Source organism: Malaclemys terrapin, chromosome 3 (genome assembly GCF_027887155.1).
Source record: "Malaclemys terrapin pileata isolate rMalTer1 chromosome 3, rMalTer1.hap1, whole genome shotgun sequence".
In the NCBI taxonomy this organism is placed as follows: Eukaryota; Metazoa; Chordata; order Testudines; family Emydidae; genus Malaclemys; species Malaclemys terrapin.
In genome coordinates this window covers 208,713,903-208,733,302 of record NC_071507.1, presented here as the reverse complement: position 1 = coordinate 208,733,302, position 19,400 = coordinate 208,713,903, and the positions used below count along the sequence as shown (strand labels likewise).

The following is a 19,400-nucleotide window of genomic DNA, read 5'->3' as shown; positions in this document are numbered from 1 at the left end:
AGGAGCCCCAAAGCAACAGGCCCGCCGCGATGCAGAGAGAGAGTCACCCTGGGACCTCCCAAAGGGGGAATATGGGGAATCCCCTCCCACGGGGAATGCCCAGCATCAGGGACAACCGACCGGCTCGAGGGGACCCACGGGACCTGAGCTGCTATTACTGCGGCCGAAGAGGCCACGTTCGGGCCCAGTGCCCCAAGCTCAAGGACAGACTGAGCAGACCGAACCCGCACCGGGTTAACTTGGTAGAGGCCCAGACGGACGAGGGGCAGGCTTCCCACGCAAGAGGGGCTGGCAGCTTATCAACTGCTCAAGAGAGAGAAGGGCCCCCGGCCAGCTTCTCTGGGGGGCCAGATGCTCCGGATTCAAAGTTCTCCGTTTACAGGGTTGGCGCGGGGCTGTCCCTGCGGAGCGAGTGCCTTGTTCCCCTGGAGGTGGATGGGAAGAAAGTTTATGGATACTGGGACACGGGCGCAGAGGTGACACTGGCCCGGCCCGAGGTGGTGGCCCCAGATCGGGTGGTGCCCAACACCTTCCTGACTCTGACCGGGGTGGGCGGGACCCCATTCAAGGTTCCCGTAGCGAGGGTACACCTGAAATGGGGGGCCAAGGAGGGCCCCAAGGACGTGGGAGTGCACCACCATTTGCCCACTGAGGTGTTGATGGGGGGGGACCTAGAGGACTGGCCAAGCAGCCCCCAGACCGCCTTAGTCGTGACCCGTAGCCAGAGCCGGCGAGGGGCACTACGCCCGGACCTTGGGAAGGATGTCCCACCGGAGGCACCGAACCCTTCCCGCGTGGGGAGGGAACACCCAAGGACAGGCCGCGGGGTGGCTGGGGCTTCCGACCCAGCCGACGAGAGGGAGCAGGTCCCCATCCCTTCCCCAGCCGCCGAGTTCCAGGCCGAGTTGCAGAAGGACCCCTCCCTGCGGAAGCTAAGGGGCCTGGCTGACCTCAGTGTGGTACAGACCATGAGGAGAGGATGCAAGGAGAGGTTCCTGTGGGAGAAGGGGTTCCTGTACCGAGAGTGGGCTCCCCCGGGGGAAGTGGAGTCGTGGGGGATCAGGAGGCAGCTGGTGGTTCCCCAGAAGTTTCGCCACAAGCTACTGTACCTGGCCCATGACATCCCTCTCGCAGGGCACCAGGGGATCCGGCGCACCAGGCAGAGGCTGCTACAGAACTTTTACTGGCCCGGGGTCTTCACCAACGTCCGGCAGTACTGCCGATCCTGTGACCCCTGCCAGAGGGTGGGGAAGGCCCGGGACAAGGGGAAGGCAGCATTGAGACCTTTGCCCATCATAGAGGAGCCTTTCCAGAAGGTGGCCATGGACATAGTGGGACCTCTCAGCAAGACGACCCGGTCTGGGAAGAAATACATCCTGGTGGTGGTAGATTTCGCCACCCGCTACCCCGAGGCAGTGCCCTTATCGTCCATTGAAGCAGACACTGTGGCGGATGCGCTGCTGACCATTTTCAGCCGAGTGGGGTTCCCCAAGGAAGTCTTGACGGACCAAGGGTCCAACTTCATGTCGGCCCTACTCCGGTGCTTGTGGGAGAGATGTGGGGTCCGGCACAACTGGGCCTCAGCATATCACCCCCAATCCAACGGGCTGGTGGAGAGGTTCAATGGGACGCTAAAAATGATGCTTAAAACATTTATGAATCAGCACCCGCAGGACTGGGACAAGTACTTACCTCACCTGCTGTTTGCGTACAGGGAGGTACCCCAGGAGTCTACCGGGTTTTCGCCTTTCGAACTGCTATATGGAAGGCGGGTAAGGGGGCCCCTGGACCTGATGAGAGACGAATGGGAGGGGAAGGCCACTCCTGACGGAGAGTCGGTGGTGGAGTATGTCCTGACCTTCCGGGAACGACTTGCCGAGCTCATGGGCCTGGCCAGGGAGAATCTGGCCAGAGCCCAGAGGAAGCAGAAGGTCTGGTATGACCGCACAGCACGGGCCCGCGCCTTCGCCACTGGGGATCAGGTGATGGTCCTCATCCCCGTGAGGAAAAACAAACTCCAGGCCGCCTGGGAAGGGCCCTTCAAGGTTGTCAAGCAACTAAACGAGGTAAACTATGTGGTGGAGCTGTCGAACCGGGCACACCACCACCGGGTGTACCATGTGAATATGATGAAGCCATATTATGACAGGGGGAATATGGTGTTGGCCGTGTGTGGACAGTGGGAGGGGCAGGGAGATGACCCTTTAGTAGATCTATTCCCTGGGACAAGAGTTGGCTTCCCCCTGGAAGCAATTCCCCTCTCTGATCGGCTAACCCCTGCCCAGCGAGCTGAGATCGGAGGGGTGCTGCATCTGTACCAGCAGCTGTTTTCCAACCAGCCAAAGTGGAGGTGATCAGAGACTGGCCCGCTCCTCAAACCAAAAAGCAGGTCCAAGCCTTTATTGGGATGGCAGGGTACTATCGGAGGTTCGTGCCCCACTTTAGCACCATAGCCGCCCCCATCACTGAGTTGTGCAAGAAGGGGAAGCCAGACAAAGTGGTCTGGACCGAGGAGTGCCAGGAGGCTCTCCGGGCGCTGAAGGAGGCTCTGGTCAGTGGCCCAGTTCTGGCAAACCCAGACTTTGACAAGCCCTTTATGGTGTTCACCGACGCCTCAGACACAGGACTGGGGCGGTGTTAATGCAGGAGGATGAAAAGGGGGAGAGACACCCCATCCTGTACCTGAGCAAGAAGTTGCTACCCCGGGAGCAGAACTACGCGGCCATCGAGAAGGAATGCCTGGCCATGGTGTGGGCCCTCAAGAAACTAGAGCCATATCTCTTTGGGCGTCACTTCACCGTGCACACCGACCACTCTCCCCTAACCTGGCTGCACCAGATGAAAGGAGCCAACGCCAAGCTCCTGAGATGGAGCCTGCTCCTGCAGGATTATGACATGGACGTGGTCCATGTGAAGGGACGTGACAACCTGATAGCGGACGCATTGTCCCGGAGAGGGAGCCCTGAACTTCCCCAGGTCACTGGTCAGAGTGACCCCGCTCAGTTCAGTCTCGAAGGGGGGAGAGATGTGACGGAGCAGGGCAGATTTGACCTGGGAATGTTGCAGGGGGGTTGCAGTGGGGATGTGGGACTTCCCTTGAAGGAAGCTACCTGAGCTGTAACCTGAGCCAGGAACGGGGGTGGGGAGAATTAACACCTTCTGCCCGGGAGACTGAACAAAGGAGAGGAGCAGCGGGAGGGGTGGGGAGTTTAGTTTCGGTTGGGGCTGGGTGGTGCAACGCAGGGAACCCCAAGCTGGGGTCTAAGCTCCCTGAACCTCCCAGAGGGACCTAATTGAGGGGGTCTGGTCGTACCTACACGCTCTGCTTGAGACTGTGTTCCTGTCCTTAAATAAACCTTCTACCTTACTGGCTGGTTGAGAGTCGCAGTGAATCTCGGGAAGAGGGGTGCAGGGCCCTAACTCCCCCACAATCCGCAACACCCAGTGTCTGAGTCCCAGAGATCCCTGCCCAGATCCCCAGCGCCTAATGTCTGAGTCCCGGAGATCCCTGCCCAGATCCCTAGTGCCCAGTGTCTGAGTCCCGGAGATCCCTTTCCAGATCCCTAGTGCCCAGTGTCTGAGTCCCGGAGATCCCTGCCCAGATCCCCAGCACCTAATGTCTGAGTCCCGGAGATCCCTGCCCTCCCTCTGCCCTGCCCAGACCCCCAGCGCCCAGTGTCTGAGTCCCGGAGATCCCTGCCCAGATCCCTAGCGCCCAGTGTCTGAGTCCCGGAGATCCCTGCCCAGATCCCCAGTGCCCAATGTCTGAGTCCCGGAGATCCCTTTCTAGATCCCTAGTGCCCAATGTCTGAGTGTGACGAACTGGGACTGTTCTTGCTGGGGTGTGTGAATGCTGACAGGGGAGTGTGACTAGGATGGTCTGCATCGGGGGATGGGAGTCTGCCCGAGGGAACATACCTGAGCTTGTAACATGAGAACCCAGAGGGGTTGGAGGCCAGGTGACTCCGGGGCCCGGGAAACTGAACAAAGGCTGTGGGAGGGGTCGCTGAAGAGAGGGTGCTGGAAGCAGGCTGGAGAGATGGCTGGGAGGCAGAGATGGCTCTGACCCCCCAAAGGGGGGTGGGCTGGGATGCCCTGGGACCCCAAGCTGGACCTAACTGAGGGGGGCCCTGTTGTCTGTGCCTGCAAGACCTGTCTTGGACTGTGTTCCTGTCATCCAAATAAACCTTCTGCTTTACTGGCTGGCTGAGAGTCATGGTGAATCGCAGGAAGCCGGGGGTGCAGGGCCCTGAGTCCCCCAATACTCCGTGACAACTGGTGGCAGCGGCGGGATCTACTGCACCCCGTGGACGGCGCTTCCTGCAGTAAGTGACTGGGGAGCAGTAAAACGAAGGGGGATTGACGGGGACCAGGCGTGCTGAAGAGTGAGAGAGAGACGGTTATTACCCCTGGGAGTGTGTGACCAGCGAGAAGGACTTTTGCAGTAACAGGGTCCCCCGGGGGGATCGCAGCGAGTGGTCCCAGGGGCGGAGGAGTCTGCAGCTCGACCCTGGCAGAGGCGCGGTGACCTCGAGAAGGGCTGACACACTAGGGGTCCCCCTGGGAACTGTGGGGAGCTGTGAGCACAGGCTGGTGAGTGGCCAGCAGGAAGATGTATGCCAAGCGGCTTAAGAGCGACCTGGTGGAGCTGTGCAAGCAGAGGGGGCTGTGCATTGGGAGGCTCACCAAAGCACAGCTCATTACCCGGCTGGAGGAGGAAGATCGCGCAAATGAACTGATCCCTGTGTCTCAGGGAAGCAGCCTGGCAAATGCAGCGCAGGCACCAGTGTCTGTCCCAGCTGGGAGTGGTCAGCCGGCTGCTGAGGGCTTCCCGAGACCCCTCCTTCCTATGCCTAGGGGAAGGGTGGGGAGGAGCCCAGCAAATACCGAAGGCGCCGTGACCCCCCCGGCCAGCAGGGGATCCCCCCGGCGAAGCTCGCCGGCCAGCAGAGGATCCTCCCGGCGACGTTCGGCATCCGTGGAGCGGAATTGGCTGGAATGGGAGAAAGAGCTAAAACTGAGAGAGCTGGAGGATCGTGAACAACAGAGACAGCATGAAGAGAGACAGCGTCAGCATGAACGGGAGGAGAAAGAGAGACAGCATCAGCATGAACGGGAGGAGAATGAGAGACAGAGACAGGAGAATGAGAGACAGCATCAGCGTGAACTGGAACTGGCGAGATTGAAGGGCAGTGAACCCCCGGCTGCGGTGAGTGAGGGGGGACCCAGGACTGCACGGAGCTTTGATAAGTGCATCCTGGCCCCACACAAGGAGGGGGAGGACATGGATGACTTCCTGGAGGCCTTTGAGACGGCCTGCGAGCTGCACCGGGTTGATCCCGCGGACAGACTCCGGGTCCTTACCCCCTTACTGGACCCCAAAGCCGTGGCATTGTACCGCCAACTGGAAGAGGCAGAGAAAGGGGACTACGGACTATTCAAAAAGGCCCTGCTACGTGAGTTTGGGCTGACTCCTGAGATGTACTGGGAAAGGTTCCGGAGTCAGGATAAAACCCCTGAGATCTCATATCTGCAACTAGCCGTCCGCATGGAAGGATATGCCAGCAAGTGGGCTGATGGGGCCCAGACGAAGGAGGACCTGGTCAAACTGCTGGTACTGGAGCAACTGTATGAGCGGTGCCCATCCGACCTGAGGCTGTGGTTGGTGGACAGAAAGCCAGAGAACCCGCGACAGGCAGGCCGGCTGGCCGATGAGTTTGTAAAGAGCCGGTCAGGAGATAGAAGGGAGGAGTCCCAAAGGAACAGTCCCACCACAACGCAGAGAGAGAGTCACCATGGGACATCCCCGTGGGAAAATACAGAAAAACCCCATCAGAAGGGAACATCCGGCGTCAGGACCATCCGACCCACCCGGGGGGACCCATGGGACATGGGCTGCTACCACTGTGGCCAAAAAGGCCACATACGGGCCCAGTGCCCCAGGCTCAGGGACAGACTGAGCAGACCGAACCCGCACAGGGTTAACTTGGTAGAGGCCCAGACGGACGAGGGGCAGGCTTCTCACGCAAGAGGGGCTGGCAGCTTATCAACTGCTCAAGAGAGAGAAGGGCCCCAGGCCAGCTCCTCTAGGGGGCTGGATGCCCCAGACTCAGGGTTTTTGGTTTAAACGGTGGGCGCGGGGCTGTCCCTCCGGAGAGAGTACCTTGTTCCCCTGGAGGTGGATGGGAGGAAGGTCGATGGATACTGGGATACGGGCGCAGAGGTGACGCTAGCCCGGCCCGAGGTGGTGGCTCCAGATCAGGTGGTGCCCAACACCTACCTGACCCTGACGGGGGTGGGCGGAACACCAGTCAAAGTGCCCGTGGCAAGGGTACACCTGAAGTGGGGGGCCAAGGAGGGCCCCAAGGATGTGGGGGTACACCCGTATTTGCCCACTGAGGTATTGATGGGGGGGGACCTGGAGAACTGGCCAAGCAGGCCCCAAAGGGCACTGGTTGTGACCCGCAGTCAGAGCCGGCGAGGGGCACTGCGCCCTGGCCTTGGGAGGGGTGCCTTGCCTGAGGCGCAGGACCCTAACCTGATGGGGAGGGAACGCCCAGGGACACGGCTCAGGGAGGCTGCAGCTTCAGACCCAGCGGGCGAGAAAGAGCAGGTGGCCATCCCTGTCCCAGCTGCTGAGTTCCAGGCCGAGTTGCAGAGAGATCCCTCCTTGCGGAAGATAAGGGACCTGGCCGACCTCAATGCGGTACAGACCATGGGACGAGGTAGCCGGAAAAGGTTCCTGTGGGAGAAGGGGTTCCTGTACCGAGAATGGGCTCCCCCAGGGAAAATGGAGTCAGGGGGGATCAGGAGGCAGCTGGTGGTACCCCAGAAGTATCGCCGCCAGCTGCTGTGCCGGGCCCATGACATTCCCCTCTCAGGGCACCAGGGAACCTGGCGTACCCAGCAGAGGCTGCTACGGAGCTTTTACTGGCCTGGGGTCTTTGTTACTGTCCGACAGTACTGCAGATCCTGTGACCCCTGTCAGAGGGGGAGGAAGGCCTGGGACAAGGGGAAAACAGCTTTAGGACCCTTGCCCAGCATAAAGGATCCTTTCCGGAGGGTGGCCAAGGTTAAAAGGGCGGCTCTAAACCAAGGGAGCCCAAAGCACAGACCTCCAGACTGGAGCGCTGGGAGAAGACCACAGCCCAGTTGGAACCCCAGAGGTATGGGGGTGGAAAAAGGGCACAGGCCGTATAAACCTTCCCACATGCGAACTGCGAGTGCCATCAAGCACCCCCGACCTAAGGGGGGGCGTGAAACTGGAGGGGCCTGGTGTAATTCCCACCAAGGAATGGGAGGGATGCGGGGGCATCCATGGGAACGGGGGTAGGTTCGAACTTCCCCAGGTCACTGGCTAAAGTGACCCTGCTCAGTTCGGTCTCGAAGGGGGGAGAGATGTGACGAACTGGGACTGTTCTTGCTGGGGTGTGTGAATGCTGACAGGGGAGTGTGACTAGGATGGTCTGCATCGGGGGATGGGAGTCTGCCCGAGGGAACATACCTGAGCTTGTAACATGAGAACCCAGAGGGGTTGGAGGCCAGGTGACTCCGGGGCCCGGGAAACTGAACAAAGGCTGTGGGAGGGGTCGCAAAAGCAGAGTGCTGGAAGCAGGCTGGAAGCAGGCTGGAGAGATGGCTGGGAGGCAGAGATGGCTCTGACCCCCCAAAGGGGGGTGGGCTGGGATGCCCTGGGACCCCAAGCTGGACCTAACTGAGGGGGGCCCTGTTGTCTGTGCCTGCAAGACCTGTCTTGGACTGTGTTCCTGTCATCCAAATAAACCTTCTGCTTTACTGGCTGGCTGAGAGTCATGGTGAATCGCAGGAAGCCGGGGGTGCAGGGCCCTGAGTCCCCCAATACTCCGTGACACTGAGTCCCGGAGATCCCTGCCCAGATCCCTAGTGCCCAGTGTCTGAGTCCCAGAGATCCCTGCCCAGATCCCCAGCGCCTAATGTCTGAGTCCCGGAGATCCCTGCCCAGATCCCTAGTGTCCAGTGTCTGAGTCCCGGAGATCCCTTTCCAGATCCCTAGTGCCCAGTGTCTGAGTCCCGGAGATCCCTGCCCAGATCCCCAGCACCTAATGTCTGAGTCCCGGAGATCCCTGCCCTCCCTCTGCCCTGCCCAGACCCCCAGCGCCCAGTGTCTGAGTCCCGGAGATCCCTGCCCAGATCCCTAGCGCCCAGTGTCTGAGTCCCGGAGATCCCTTTCCAGATCCCCAGTGCCCAATGTCTGAGTCCCGGAGATCCCTTTCCAGATCCCTAGTGCCCAGTGTCTGAGTCCCGGAGATCCCTTTCCAGATCCCTAGTGCCCAGTGTCTGAGTCCCGGAGATCCCTGCCCAGATCCCTAGTGCCCAGTGTCTGAGTCCCGGAGAGCCCTGCTCAGATCCCCAGCGCCCAGTGTCTGAGCCCCAGAGATCCCTGCCCTCCCTCTGCCCTTCCCAGATCCCCAGCACCCAATGTCTGAGCTCCGGAGAGCCCTGCCCTCCCTCTGCCCTTCCCAGATCCCCAGCACCCAATGTCTGAGCTCCGGAGAGCCCTGCCCTCTCTCTGCGCTGCCCAGATCCCCAGCAACCAGTGTCTGAGCCCCGGAGAGCCCTGTCCTCTCTCCCCAGCACCCAGTATCTGAGCCCCAAAGAGCCCTGCCCAGATCCCTAGTGCCCAGTGTCTGAGCCCCGGAGAGCCCTGTCCTCTCTTTGCCCCGTCCGTATCCCCAGCACCCAGTGTCTGAGCCCCGGAGAGCCCTGTCCTCTCTCTGCCCCGTCCGTATCCCCAGCACCCAGTGTCTGAGCCCCAGAGAGCCCTGTCCTCTCTCTGCCCTGCCCGGATCCCCAGCTGCTGCTAGGGTTCCTCCCGTGCACTGGCTTGCAGCGTGTCACTCTGCTCTCACAGCAGGGATCCCCAATGCCACCCCTGGCTCTGGCGGGCCCGGGGCACCATTCCCACATTCCCCCAGGCAGCACCCGCTGCAATGGCTGAATGCACTGGAGAGGGCCACAACCTGGTGTTTTGCCTCCAGAGCCCCCTGCCCATGGATCCCAGGGATGGAGGCCGAGCAGAGGGCACGGCAGACCTTACCAGCTGCTTCACACCCTGCGCGGCGGAGCGGGTGGCATAGTAGTGCGATATCAGCAGCATGGTCTCAAACTCCTCGTGTGTGGGGGTGTTCGCTTCGCTGGACTTCACCAGGTTCTCACACTGCAGAGAGAGGGAGCGTGTGAGCATGTGGGGCCCGTGGCAGCCAGGCCACCAGAGCATGCAGGGCAGGGCAGGGCAGGGGGGTCGGCAGGGCAGGGGGTGGGTGTCTGGGCGGGGAAGCAGTGGATGCTAAGCAGTGCTGCAAGGGGTTGGAAGAGGCAAAGGGAGCTGAGACACTGAGCAGTGGGGGGCAGAGGGAGCCGTGGGTGCTGAGCAGTGGGGGGCAGAGGGAGCCATGGACGCTGAGCAGTGGGGGGGGGGCAGAGGGAGCTGTGGGCGCTGAGCAGTGGGGGGGGCAGAGGGAGCCGTGGGTGCTTAGCAGTGGGGGGCGGGACAGAGGGAGCCGTGGGCGCTGAGTAGTGGGGGGGGGCACAGGGAGCCGTGGGCGCTGAGCAGTGGGGGGCAGAGGGAGCCGCGGCTGTTGAGCAGTGGGGAGCAGAGGGAGCTGTGGACGCTGAGCAGTGGGGGACAGAGGGAGCTGTGGGCGCTGAGTAGTGGGGGGGGCAGAGGGAGCTGTGGGCGCTGAGCGGGGGGGGCAGAGGGAGCCGTGGGTGCTGAGCAGTGGGGGGCAGAGGGAGCCACGGGTGCTTAGCAGTGGGGGGGGGCAGAGGGAGCCGTGGATGTTGAGCAGTGGGGGGCAGAGGGAGCCGTGGGCACTGAGTAGTGGGGGAGGGCAGAGGGAGCCATGGATGCTGAGCAGTGGGGCGGGGGGCAGAGGGAGCCATGGACGCTGAGCAGTGGGGCCGGGGGCGGAGGGAGCCATGGACGCTGAGCAGTGGGGCCGGGGGCAGAGGGAGCCATGGACGCTGAGCAGTGGGGGTCAGAGGGAGCCGTGGGCGCTGAGCAGTGGGGCAGGGCAGAGGGAGCTGTGGGCGCTGAGCAGTGGGGGGTGGGCAGAGGGAGCCGTGGGTGCTGAGCATTTGGGGGGCCAGAGGGAGCCATGGACGCTGAGCAGTGGGGCGGGGGGCAGAGGGAGCCATGGACGCTGAGCAGTGGGGGGCAGAGGGAGCTGTGGGCCCTGAGCAGTGGGGGGCAGAGGGAGCCGTGGGTGCTGGGCAGAGGGAGCTGTGGGCGCTGAGCAGTGGGGGCAGAGAGACCCGTGGGCGCTGAGCAGTGGGGGGCAGAGGGAGCTGTGGGCGCTGAGCAGTGGGGGGCAGAGAGACCCGTGGGCGCTGAGCAGTGGGAGGCAGAGAGACCCGTGGGCGCTGAGCAGTGAGGGGCAGAGGGAGCCATGGACGCTGAGCAGCTCCGGGGGCTGGGGGGCAGAGCTCTGAGCTCCGCTGCGGGTAGGGGTCTCGCCAGCAGGGGCACCGCGGTTGCACTCACCAGGTTGAAGAGGACGTCGCGCAGGTCGGCCCAGCTGGGATAGGCCTCGGTGCTGTTCATGCCGGGCGCGTTCACCATCTCCACAAAGAGACGCTTGTAGATGTTGAAATTCTGCATGAGAAGGGAAGCCACATATCCTGGGCACCGGGTGGGAGCTGAGGGGAGCCCCAGTCTCCCCCGCCGCGCGAGGGAACACAGACAGGAGGTCCCAGCAGCTACACATGCACACAGTATCCTGCAGCGACGTGTCCAGCCAGCATGCAGGGAGCAGTGGCCCCAGAACTGCCCCCTGGCAACGCAGGCTCCTCCCCAGGCCTCTCTCTACAGCCCAGTCTCCCAGGAAAAACAAGACAAAGTGGCACCTGCCAGGACGCAGCACATGTGGGGTAGATCCTCAGCCTCCTCCCCATCTCTGCACAGGAGGCAGAGGGAGCGGGAAGTGGCCGCAGACCCAGCGGGGAGGGGCCCCTGGGGGTGCAGAGCTGGGTCCTACACCACCTTCCCTACAGACATGGCCCGGAGAGAGAGCGGCATGGCCAGAGCACAAGGCCCCAGCCTCAGGGCCAGGGCTGGAGAGGATCCCAGTGCTGCACTGAACATCTCCTTTACCTGCAGGTTGGCAGGGGCTCCATGCTGGACATACAGGCTCAGTGCTTTGTCATAGCTGCCTTCCCGGATGAGGTGGGTTGCGTACAGAGCGACGTACTTGTGCAGGACCTTATAATTCTGGAGCAGGGACAGAGAGAGGAAGCAATGGCCGGGTCGGGCTTTAGATCCAGATCCTCTGTAGAACTTACTCACCATCTCATGATTAACTCCTCCACTCATTTGGGTGTCACCTCGGCATTTTACCAGCAGATATTTGATATTTTCTGTCAGACCACTGATCTGGATATAGAACAGCACTGGACAGAGAACAGAGCGCTTCTGGACCCCAGTAGAAACACCCCCGTTAGACAAAGATTTCCTATTCAGCCACTTCTTACAATCTACCATGTAAACAGCTTTTGATCCACTTATTATGGACTGCAATGATTTTGTATAATGCTAAGTTTTTCATCATGTCATAGAATCATAGAATATCAGGATTGGAAGGGACCTCAGGAGGTCATCTAGTCCAACCCCCTGCTCAAAGCAGGACCAATTCCCAATTAAACCATCTCAGCCAGGGCTTTGTCAAGCCTGACCTTAAAAACTTCTAAGGATGGATGCATTTGTCCTCGTTAAATTTCATCCTATTTACTTCAGGCCATTTCTCCAGTTTGTCCAGATCATTTTGAATTTTAACCCTGTCCTCCAAAGCACTTGCAACATGCACATGGCTTTTCTTGTTTTATTTTTTGCCCTCCTTATGTACAATAGAGAAATCCTTGCTTGGGCAAAATTCCCATGGAAATCTGAGTAAATTCATCTGGCAGTTTTGTCTCTTAGGACGGAAGAATCCCATGCACCACTATGGGCTGGGGACCGACTGGCTAAGCAGCAGTTCTGCAGAAAAGGACCTAGGGATTACAGTGGGATGAGAAGCTGGACATGAGTCAACAGTGTGCCCTTGGTGCCAAGAAGGCTAACGGCATTTTGGGCTGCATTAGTATGAGCATTGCCAGCAGATCGAGGGAAGTGATTATTCCCCTCTATTCGGCACAGGTAAGGCCACATCTGGAGAACTGTGTCCAGTTTTGGGGGCCCCACTACAGAAAGGATGTGGACAAATTGGGGAGAGGCCAGCGGAGGGCAAAGAAAATGATGGGGGCCTGGGGCACGTGACTTACCAGGAGAGGCTGAGGGAACTGGGCTTGTTTAGTCTGCAGAAGAGAAGAGTGAGGAGGGATTTGATAGCAGCCTTCAACTACCTGAAGCGGGGTTCCAAAGAGGATGGAGCTCGGCTGTTCTCAGTGGTGGCAGATGACAGAACAAGGAGTAATGGTCTCAGGTTGCAGTGGGGGAGGTCCAGGTTGGATATTAGGAAACACTATTTCACTAGCAGGCTGGTGAAGCACTGGAATGGGTTACCTAGGGAGGTGGTGGAATCCCCTTCCTTAGAGGTTTTTAAGGTCCAGCTTGACAAAGCCCTGGCTGGGATGATTTAGCTGGGGTTGGTCCTGCTTTGAGCAGGGGTTTGGACTAGATACCTCCTGGGGTCTCTTCCAACCCTGATATTCTATGATTCTATGTGGGCATACCATGGATTTATATAGAGGCAATATGATATTTTCTGTCTTTTCTAATGGTTCCCAACATTCTGTTTGCTTTTTTGACGGCCGCTGCACATTGAGCGGATGTTTTCAGAGAACTATCCACAATGACTCCACAATCTCTTTCTTGAGTGATAACTGTTAATTTAGACCCTATCATTTTATAGGTATAGTTGGGATTATGTTTTCCAATGTACATTACTTTGCATTTATCAACACTGAATTTCTCCTGCTATTTTCTTGCCCAGTCACCGAGTTTTGTGAAAAGAACAGGAGTACTTGTGGCACCTTAGAGACTAACAAATTTATTAGAGCATAAGCTTTCGTGGACTACAGCCCACTTCTTCGGATGCATATAGAATGGAACATATATTGAGATATATATACACACATACAGAGAGCATGAACAGGTGGGAGTTGTCTTACCAACTCTGAGAGGCCAATTAAGTAAGAGAAAAAAACTTTTGAAGTGATAATCAAGATAGCCCAGTACAGACAGTTTGATAAGAAGTGTGAGAATACTTACAAGGGGGGATAGATTCAATGTTTGTAATGGCTCAGCCATTCCCAGTCCTTATTCAATCCTGAGTTGATTGTATCTAGTTTGCATATCAATTCCAGCTCAGCAGTCTCTCGTTGGAGTCTGTTTTTGAAGTTTTTCTGTTGTAATATAGCCACCCGCAGGTCTGTCACTGAATGACCAGACAGGTTAAAGTGTTCTCCCACTGGTTTTTGAGTATTATGATTCCTGATGTCAGATTTGTGTCCATTAATTCTTTTGCGTAGAGACTGTCCGGTTTGGCCAATGTACATGGCAGAGGGGCATTGCTGGCACATGATGGCATATATCACATTGGTAGATGTGCAGGTGAACGAGCCCCTGATGGTATGGCTGATGTGATTAGGTCTTATGATGATGTCACTTGAATAGATATGTGGACAGAGTTGGCATCGGGCTTTGTTACAAGGATAGGTTCCTGGGTCAGTGTTTTTGTTCAGTGATGTGTGGTTGCTGGTAAGTATTTGCTTTAGGTTGGGGAGTTGTCTAGGGTTACCATATTGAACAAATAAAAAAAGAGGACCCTCCACAGGCCCTGGCCCCGCCCATTTCCCACCCCCAGCCCCGCCCCAACTCCGCCCCTTCCTCATCCCAACCCCGCCCTAACTCCGCCCCCTCCCACTTCCAGCCATGCAAAAAGGGCTGCCCAAGCGCTACCGGCTTCACGGTTTGCCGGGCAGCCCCCAGACCCTGCGCCCCCGGCCGGCGCTTCCCCAGCGCAGCTGGAGCCCGGGAGGGGAAGTGCCCAGCCGGGGGCGCAGGGTCTGGAGGCTGCCCGGCAAACCGTGAAGCCGGAAGCGCTTGGGCTTCGGGCAGCCCCCATGCCTCCGGACCCTGCGCCCCCGGCCGGGCACTTCCCCTCCCGGGCTCCGGCGGCGCAGGGTCCGGAGGCATGGGGGCTGCCCAAAGCCCGTAGCGCTCGGCTCTTAAACAGAGCCGAAGAGTCAGGGGAGGAGCAGAGCCGCCGCAGCCAGAGGCTGTGCTCCTCCCCTGACTCTTCGGCTCTGTTTAAGAGCCGAGCTGCCCGAGCGCTACCGGCTTCGGGCAGCCCCCATGCCTCCGGACCCTGCTCTGCTGGAGCCCGGGAGGGGAAGTGCCCGGCCGGCGGCTGGGGTCCGGAGGCAAGGGGGCTGCCTGATGCCCATAGCGCTCGGACCCTGCGCCGCCGGAGCCCGGGAGGGGAAGTGCCCGGCCGGTGGCTGGGGTCCGGAGGCAAGGGGGCTGCCTGAAGCCCATAGCGCTCGGGCAGCTCGGCTCTTAAACAGAGCCGAAGAGTCAAGGGAGGAGCAGAGCAGCCGCGGGAGGGGAAGTGCCCGGCCGGCATTTTCCCGGACATGTTCGGCTTTTTGGCAATTCCCCCCGGACGGGGGTTTGATTGCCGAAAAGCAGGACATGTCCGGGAAAAACCGGACGTATGGTAACCCTAGGGTTGTCTGTAAGCGAGGACAGGTCTGTCTCCCAAGATCTGTGAGAGTAAAGGATCATCTTTCAGGATAGGTTGTAGATCTCTGATGATGCGCTGGAGAGGTTTTAGTTGGGGACTGAAGGTGACAGCTAGTGGTGTTCTGTTATTTTCTTTGTTGGGCCTGTCTTGTAGGAGGTGACTTCTGGGTACTCGTCTGGCTCTGTCAATCTGTTTTTTCACTTCAGCAGGTGGGTATTGTAGTTTTAAGAATGCTTGATAGAGATCTTGTAGGTGCTTGTCTCTATCTGAGTGATTGGAGCAAATGCGGTTATATCTTAGAGCTTGGCTGTAGACAATGAAGCCTGGATGGAAGCTGGAGGCATGTAGGTAAGTGTAGCGGTCAGTAGGTTTCTGGTATAGGGTGGTATTTATGTGACCATCGCTTATTAGCACAGTAGTGTCCAGGAAATGGACCGCTTGTGTGGATTGATCTAGGCTGAGGTTGATGGCGGGATGGAAATGATTGAAATCGTGGTGAAATTCCTCAAGGGCTTCTTTTCCGTGGGTCCAGATGATGAAGATGTCATCAATGTAGCGCAAGTAGAGTAGGGGCGTTAGGGGACGAAAGCTAAGGAAGCGTTGTTCTAAGTCAGCCATAAAAATGTTGGCATAATGTGGGGCCATGAGGGTACCCATAGCAGTGCTGCTGACTTGAAGGTATACATTGTCCCCAAATGTGAAATAGTTGTGGGTGAGGACAAAGTCACAAAGTTCAGCCACCAGGTTAGTTGTGACATTATCGGGGATACTGTAGAGACTGCTGAGCTGGAATTGATACGCAAACTAGACAAAATCAACTCAGGATTGAATAGGGACTGGGAAGGGCTGAGCCATTACAAACATTGAATCTATCTCCCCTTTTAAGTATTCTCACACTTCTTATCAAACTGTCTGGACTGGGCTATCTTGATTATCACTTCAAAAGTTTTTCTCTCTTACTTAATTGGCCTCTCAGAGTTGGTAAGACAACTTCCACCTGTTCATGCTCTCTGTATGTGTGTATATATATCTCCTCAATATATGTTCCACTCTATATGCATCCGAAGAAATGGGCTGTAGCCCACGAAAGCTTATGCTCTAATAAATTTGTTAGTCTCTAAGGTGCCACAAGTACTCCTGTTCTTTTTGCGGATACAGACTAACACGGCTGCTACTCTGAAACCAGTTTTGAGAGATCCTTTTGTTGCTCTTCACAGTCTGCCTGGGACTTAACTATCCTGAGAAGTTTTGTATCATCTGCAAATTTTGCCACATCACTGTTTACCATTTTTTCCAAATCATTTATGAATATGTTGACTAGGACTGGGCCCAGTACAGATCCTTGGGGAACACCACTATTTACCTCTCTCCATTCTGAAAACACCATTTATTTCTACCCTTTGTTTCCATGAGAGAATCTTCCCTCTTCCCATGACAGCTTACTTTGTTAAGAGCCTTTGGTGAAGGACCTTGTCAAAGGCTTTCGGAAAATCTAAATACACTATATCCACTGGATCCTCCTTGTCCAAATGCTTGTTGACCCCCTCAAATAATTCTAGTAGATTGGTGAGGCATGATTTCCCTTCGCTAAAACCATGTTGACTCTTCCCCAGCAAATCATGTGCATCCATGTGTCTCACCATCTTGATCTTTACTATAGTTTAAACCAGTTTGCCCGGTACTGAAGTCAGGCTTACCGGCCTAGAATTGTCGGGATCACCTCTGGAGCCCTTTTTTAAAATTAGGATCACATTAGCTATCCTCCAGTCATTTGGTACAGAAGCTGATTTAAATTATAGGTTACAATCTACAGTTAGGAGTTCTGCAATTTCACATTTGAGTTCCTTCAGATCTCTCGGGTGATACCATCTGGTCCTGGAGACTTATTACTGTTTAGTTTGTCCATTTGTTCCAAAACCTCCTCTAATGACACCTCAATCTGGGACAGTTCCTCAGATTTGTCACCTAAAAAGAATGGCTCCGGTTTGGGAATCTCCCTCACATCCTCAGCCGTGAAGACCAATGCAAAGAATTCATTTAGTTTTTCTGCAATGGCCTTGTCATCCTTGAGTGCTCCTTTAGCCTCTCGATCATCCAGTGGCCCCACTGGTTGTTCAGCAGGCTTCCTGCTTCTGATGTACTTACATTTTTTTTTTTTTGCTATTACTTTTGGAGTCTTTGGCTAGCTGTTCTTCAAATTCTTTTTTGGCCTTTGTAATTGTATTTTTACACTTCATTTGCCAGTGTTTATGCTCCTTTCTATTTTCCTCATTAGGAATTAACTTCCATTTTTTAATGGATGCCTTTTTGTAACTCACTGCTTCTTTTACTTTGTTGTTTAGCCACGGTGGAACTTTTTTGGTTCTCTTACTATGTTGTTTAATTTGGGGTGTACAGTTAAGTTGAGGCTCTAGTATGACGTCTTTAAAAAGTTTCCACGCAGCTTGCAGGGATTTTATTTCTGGCACTGAACCTTTTAATTTCTATTTAACTAACGCCCTCATTTTTGTGTAGTTCCCCTTTCTGAAATTAAATGCTACTGTGTTGGGCTGCTGTGGTGTTTTCCCCGCCTCAGGGATCTTAAATTTAATTATATTATGGTCACTATTACCAAGTGGTCCAGCTATATTCACCTCTTGGACCAGATCCTGTGCTCCACTTAGGACTAAATCAAGAGAGAAGACTGAGAGGGGACATGATAAGAGTTTTCAAGTATGAGAAAGGTTGTTACAAGGAGAAGGAAGAAAAATTGTTTTTCTTAACCTCTGAGGATAGGACAAGAAGCAATGGGCTTAAACTGCAGCAAGGGCGGTTAAGGTTGGTCATTAGGAAGAAACTTCCTAGCTGTCAGGGTGGTTAAGCACTGGAATAAATTGCCCAGGGAGGTTGTGGAATCTCCATCATTGGGGAGTTTTAAAAGCAGGTTGGACAAACCCCTGTCAGGGATGGTCTAGCCTGGCCTGCGCAGCAGGGCAGAGCTGTGAGCACAGTGCCCAGGGCTGGAGCAGTACCTGCTTGGCCGCGGTCTCCAGGCACTTCTCCCACTGCTCCCGCTCCGCATACATGTCCAGGGCAGCCATGACATCCACCCCCACTAGCTGTAACAGGAGAGAGCCACGACACCCTGAGAACGTAATGAGCAGGGGAGGTGCCCCCTGGCGTGGGCGCTCAGCCCCCCACTGCTCCCCAGCATGGGCGCCCAACCCCCCCCAAGCATGGGCGCCCAGCCCCCACTGCTCCCCAGAACGGGCACCCAACCCCCCACAGCTCCCCAGAACGGGCACCCAGGCCCCACACCTGTCCCTGGCACGGGCACCCAGCCCCCACACATCACACCATTCCCCAGCATGGGCACCTAGCCCTCCACTGCCCCCCAGCATGGGCGCCCAGCCCCCACTGCTCCCCAGAACGGGCACCCAGGCCCTACACCTGTCCCCGGCACGGGCACCCAGCCCCCACACATCACACCATTCCCCAGCATGGGCACCTAGCCCTCCACTGCCCCCCAGCATGGGCACCCAGCCCCCACGCATCACACGGTTCCCCAGCATGGGCACCTAGCCCTCCACTGCCCCCCAGCATGGGCACCCAGCCCCCACGCATCACACCGTTCCCCAGCACGGGCACCTAGCCCATTGCCCCCCAGCATGGACACCCAGCCATACACGCATCATACTGCCCTGCACGTTAGCACTCAGACCCCCACACAATGCACCACCCCCAGCACAGAATGGCCCTGCCCCCTCACCCAGCCCCATGGGAGGGCCCTTTGGGTACAGAACGACCCTGGCCCCCTGCCCAGCCCCAGACAAAAACATTCATACCGAATCTACTTTGCCCTGATGCTTTAAATACTCCTTATAGCGCTGGTCCACGTACTCCTCCGACCTGCCGGGCAGAAGGAGACTTTGTTGGCAGCCAAACCAAGGGTGCCCTATGGCCACCATGGGGAGGCGCCCAGAGTGGAGCACAGGGGCCTGGTGGGGGTCCCATTGCAGCTGCAGTGACAGGGACAAGGAGCGACCCACCTGGGGTGCATCTGCCAGGACCTGGAGGGGGAGCAGGCCCTTGTGGCACCTGGAGGTGAGGGCAGACAGACATCCCAACCCCTGGCAGGAGGCTGCGAGGGAAGGGAGGCAGGGAGGAGGCACGGAGGTCCCTGGGGGGAAGGTAGTAGAAAACTGTGCGCAGGGACAGGACCAGAGCACTCCGGATGGGAGGGGATGGAGACAGGCAAAAGGGGACGGGGGTAGGACTGAAAGTGCCTTAAGGGCGGTAGGGGGAAATGGGGCTGAGGGTGACTGGGGGACAGTAGGGGAGTGGGGGAAAGAGCGGAATCTGCAGGGGGCAGTGAGGGGGGACGGATGGAGGGGAACCTGCAGGGGGCAGTGAGGGGGTGACAGGATGGAGGGGAACTTGCAGGGGGTAGTGGGGGGAGGCAGGATGGAGGGGAACCTGCAGGGGGCAGTGAGGGGGGGACAGGACGGAGAGGAACTTGCAGGGGGCAGTGGAGGGGGGGCAGGACAGAGGAGAACCTGCAGGGGGCAGTGAGGGGGGGACAGGACAGAGGGGAACCTGCAGGGGGCAGTGAGGGGGGGACAGGACGGAGAGGAACTTGCAGGGGGCAGTGGAGGGGGGGGCAGGACAGAGGAGAACCTGCAGGGGGCAGTGAGGGGGGGA

The 19,400-nt window shown here is 57.5% G+C and overlaps 1 protein-coding gene across 2 annotated transcripts in view; it reads right to left on the bottom strand.

The window, feature by feature from the left end:
- Nucleotides 1-19,400, bottom strand: part of IFT172 (intraflagellar transport 172) — a 120,426-nt gene that overhangs the window by 17,640 nt on the left and 83,386 nt on the right. For both annotated transcript variants that reach the window (XM_054022079.1, XM_054022080.1), the window contains exons 38-42: nt 18,545-18,608; nt 17,732-17,818; nt 11,132-11,248; nt 10,523-10,633; nt 9,077-9,196 (exon numbers count right to left, since the gene is read on the bottom strand). In XM_054022079.1, the coding sequence (XP_053878054.1) occupies nt 9,077-9,196; nt 10,523-10,633; nt 11,132-11,248; nt 17,732-17,818; nt 18,545-18,608 (499 nt within the window). The remainder of the gene's footprint in view (nt 1-9,076; nt 9,197-10,522; nt 10,634-11,131; nt 11,249-17,731; nt 17,819-18,544; nt 18,609-19,400) is intronic.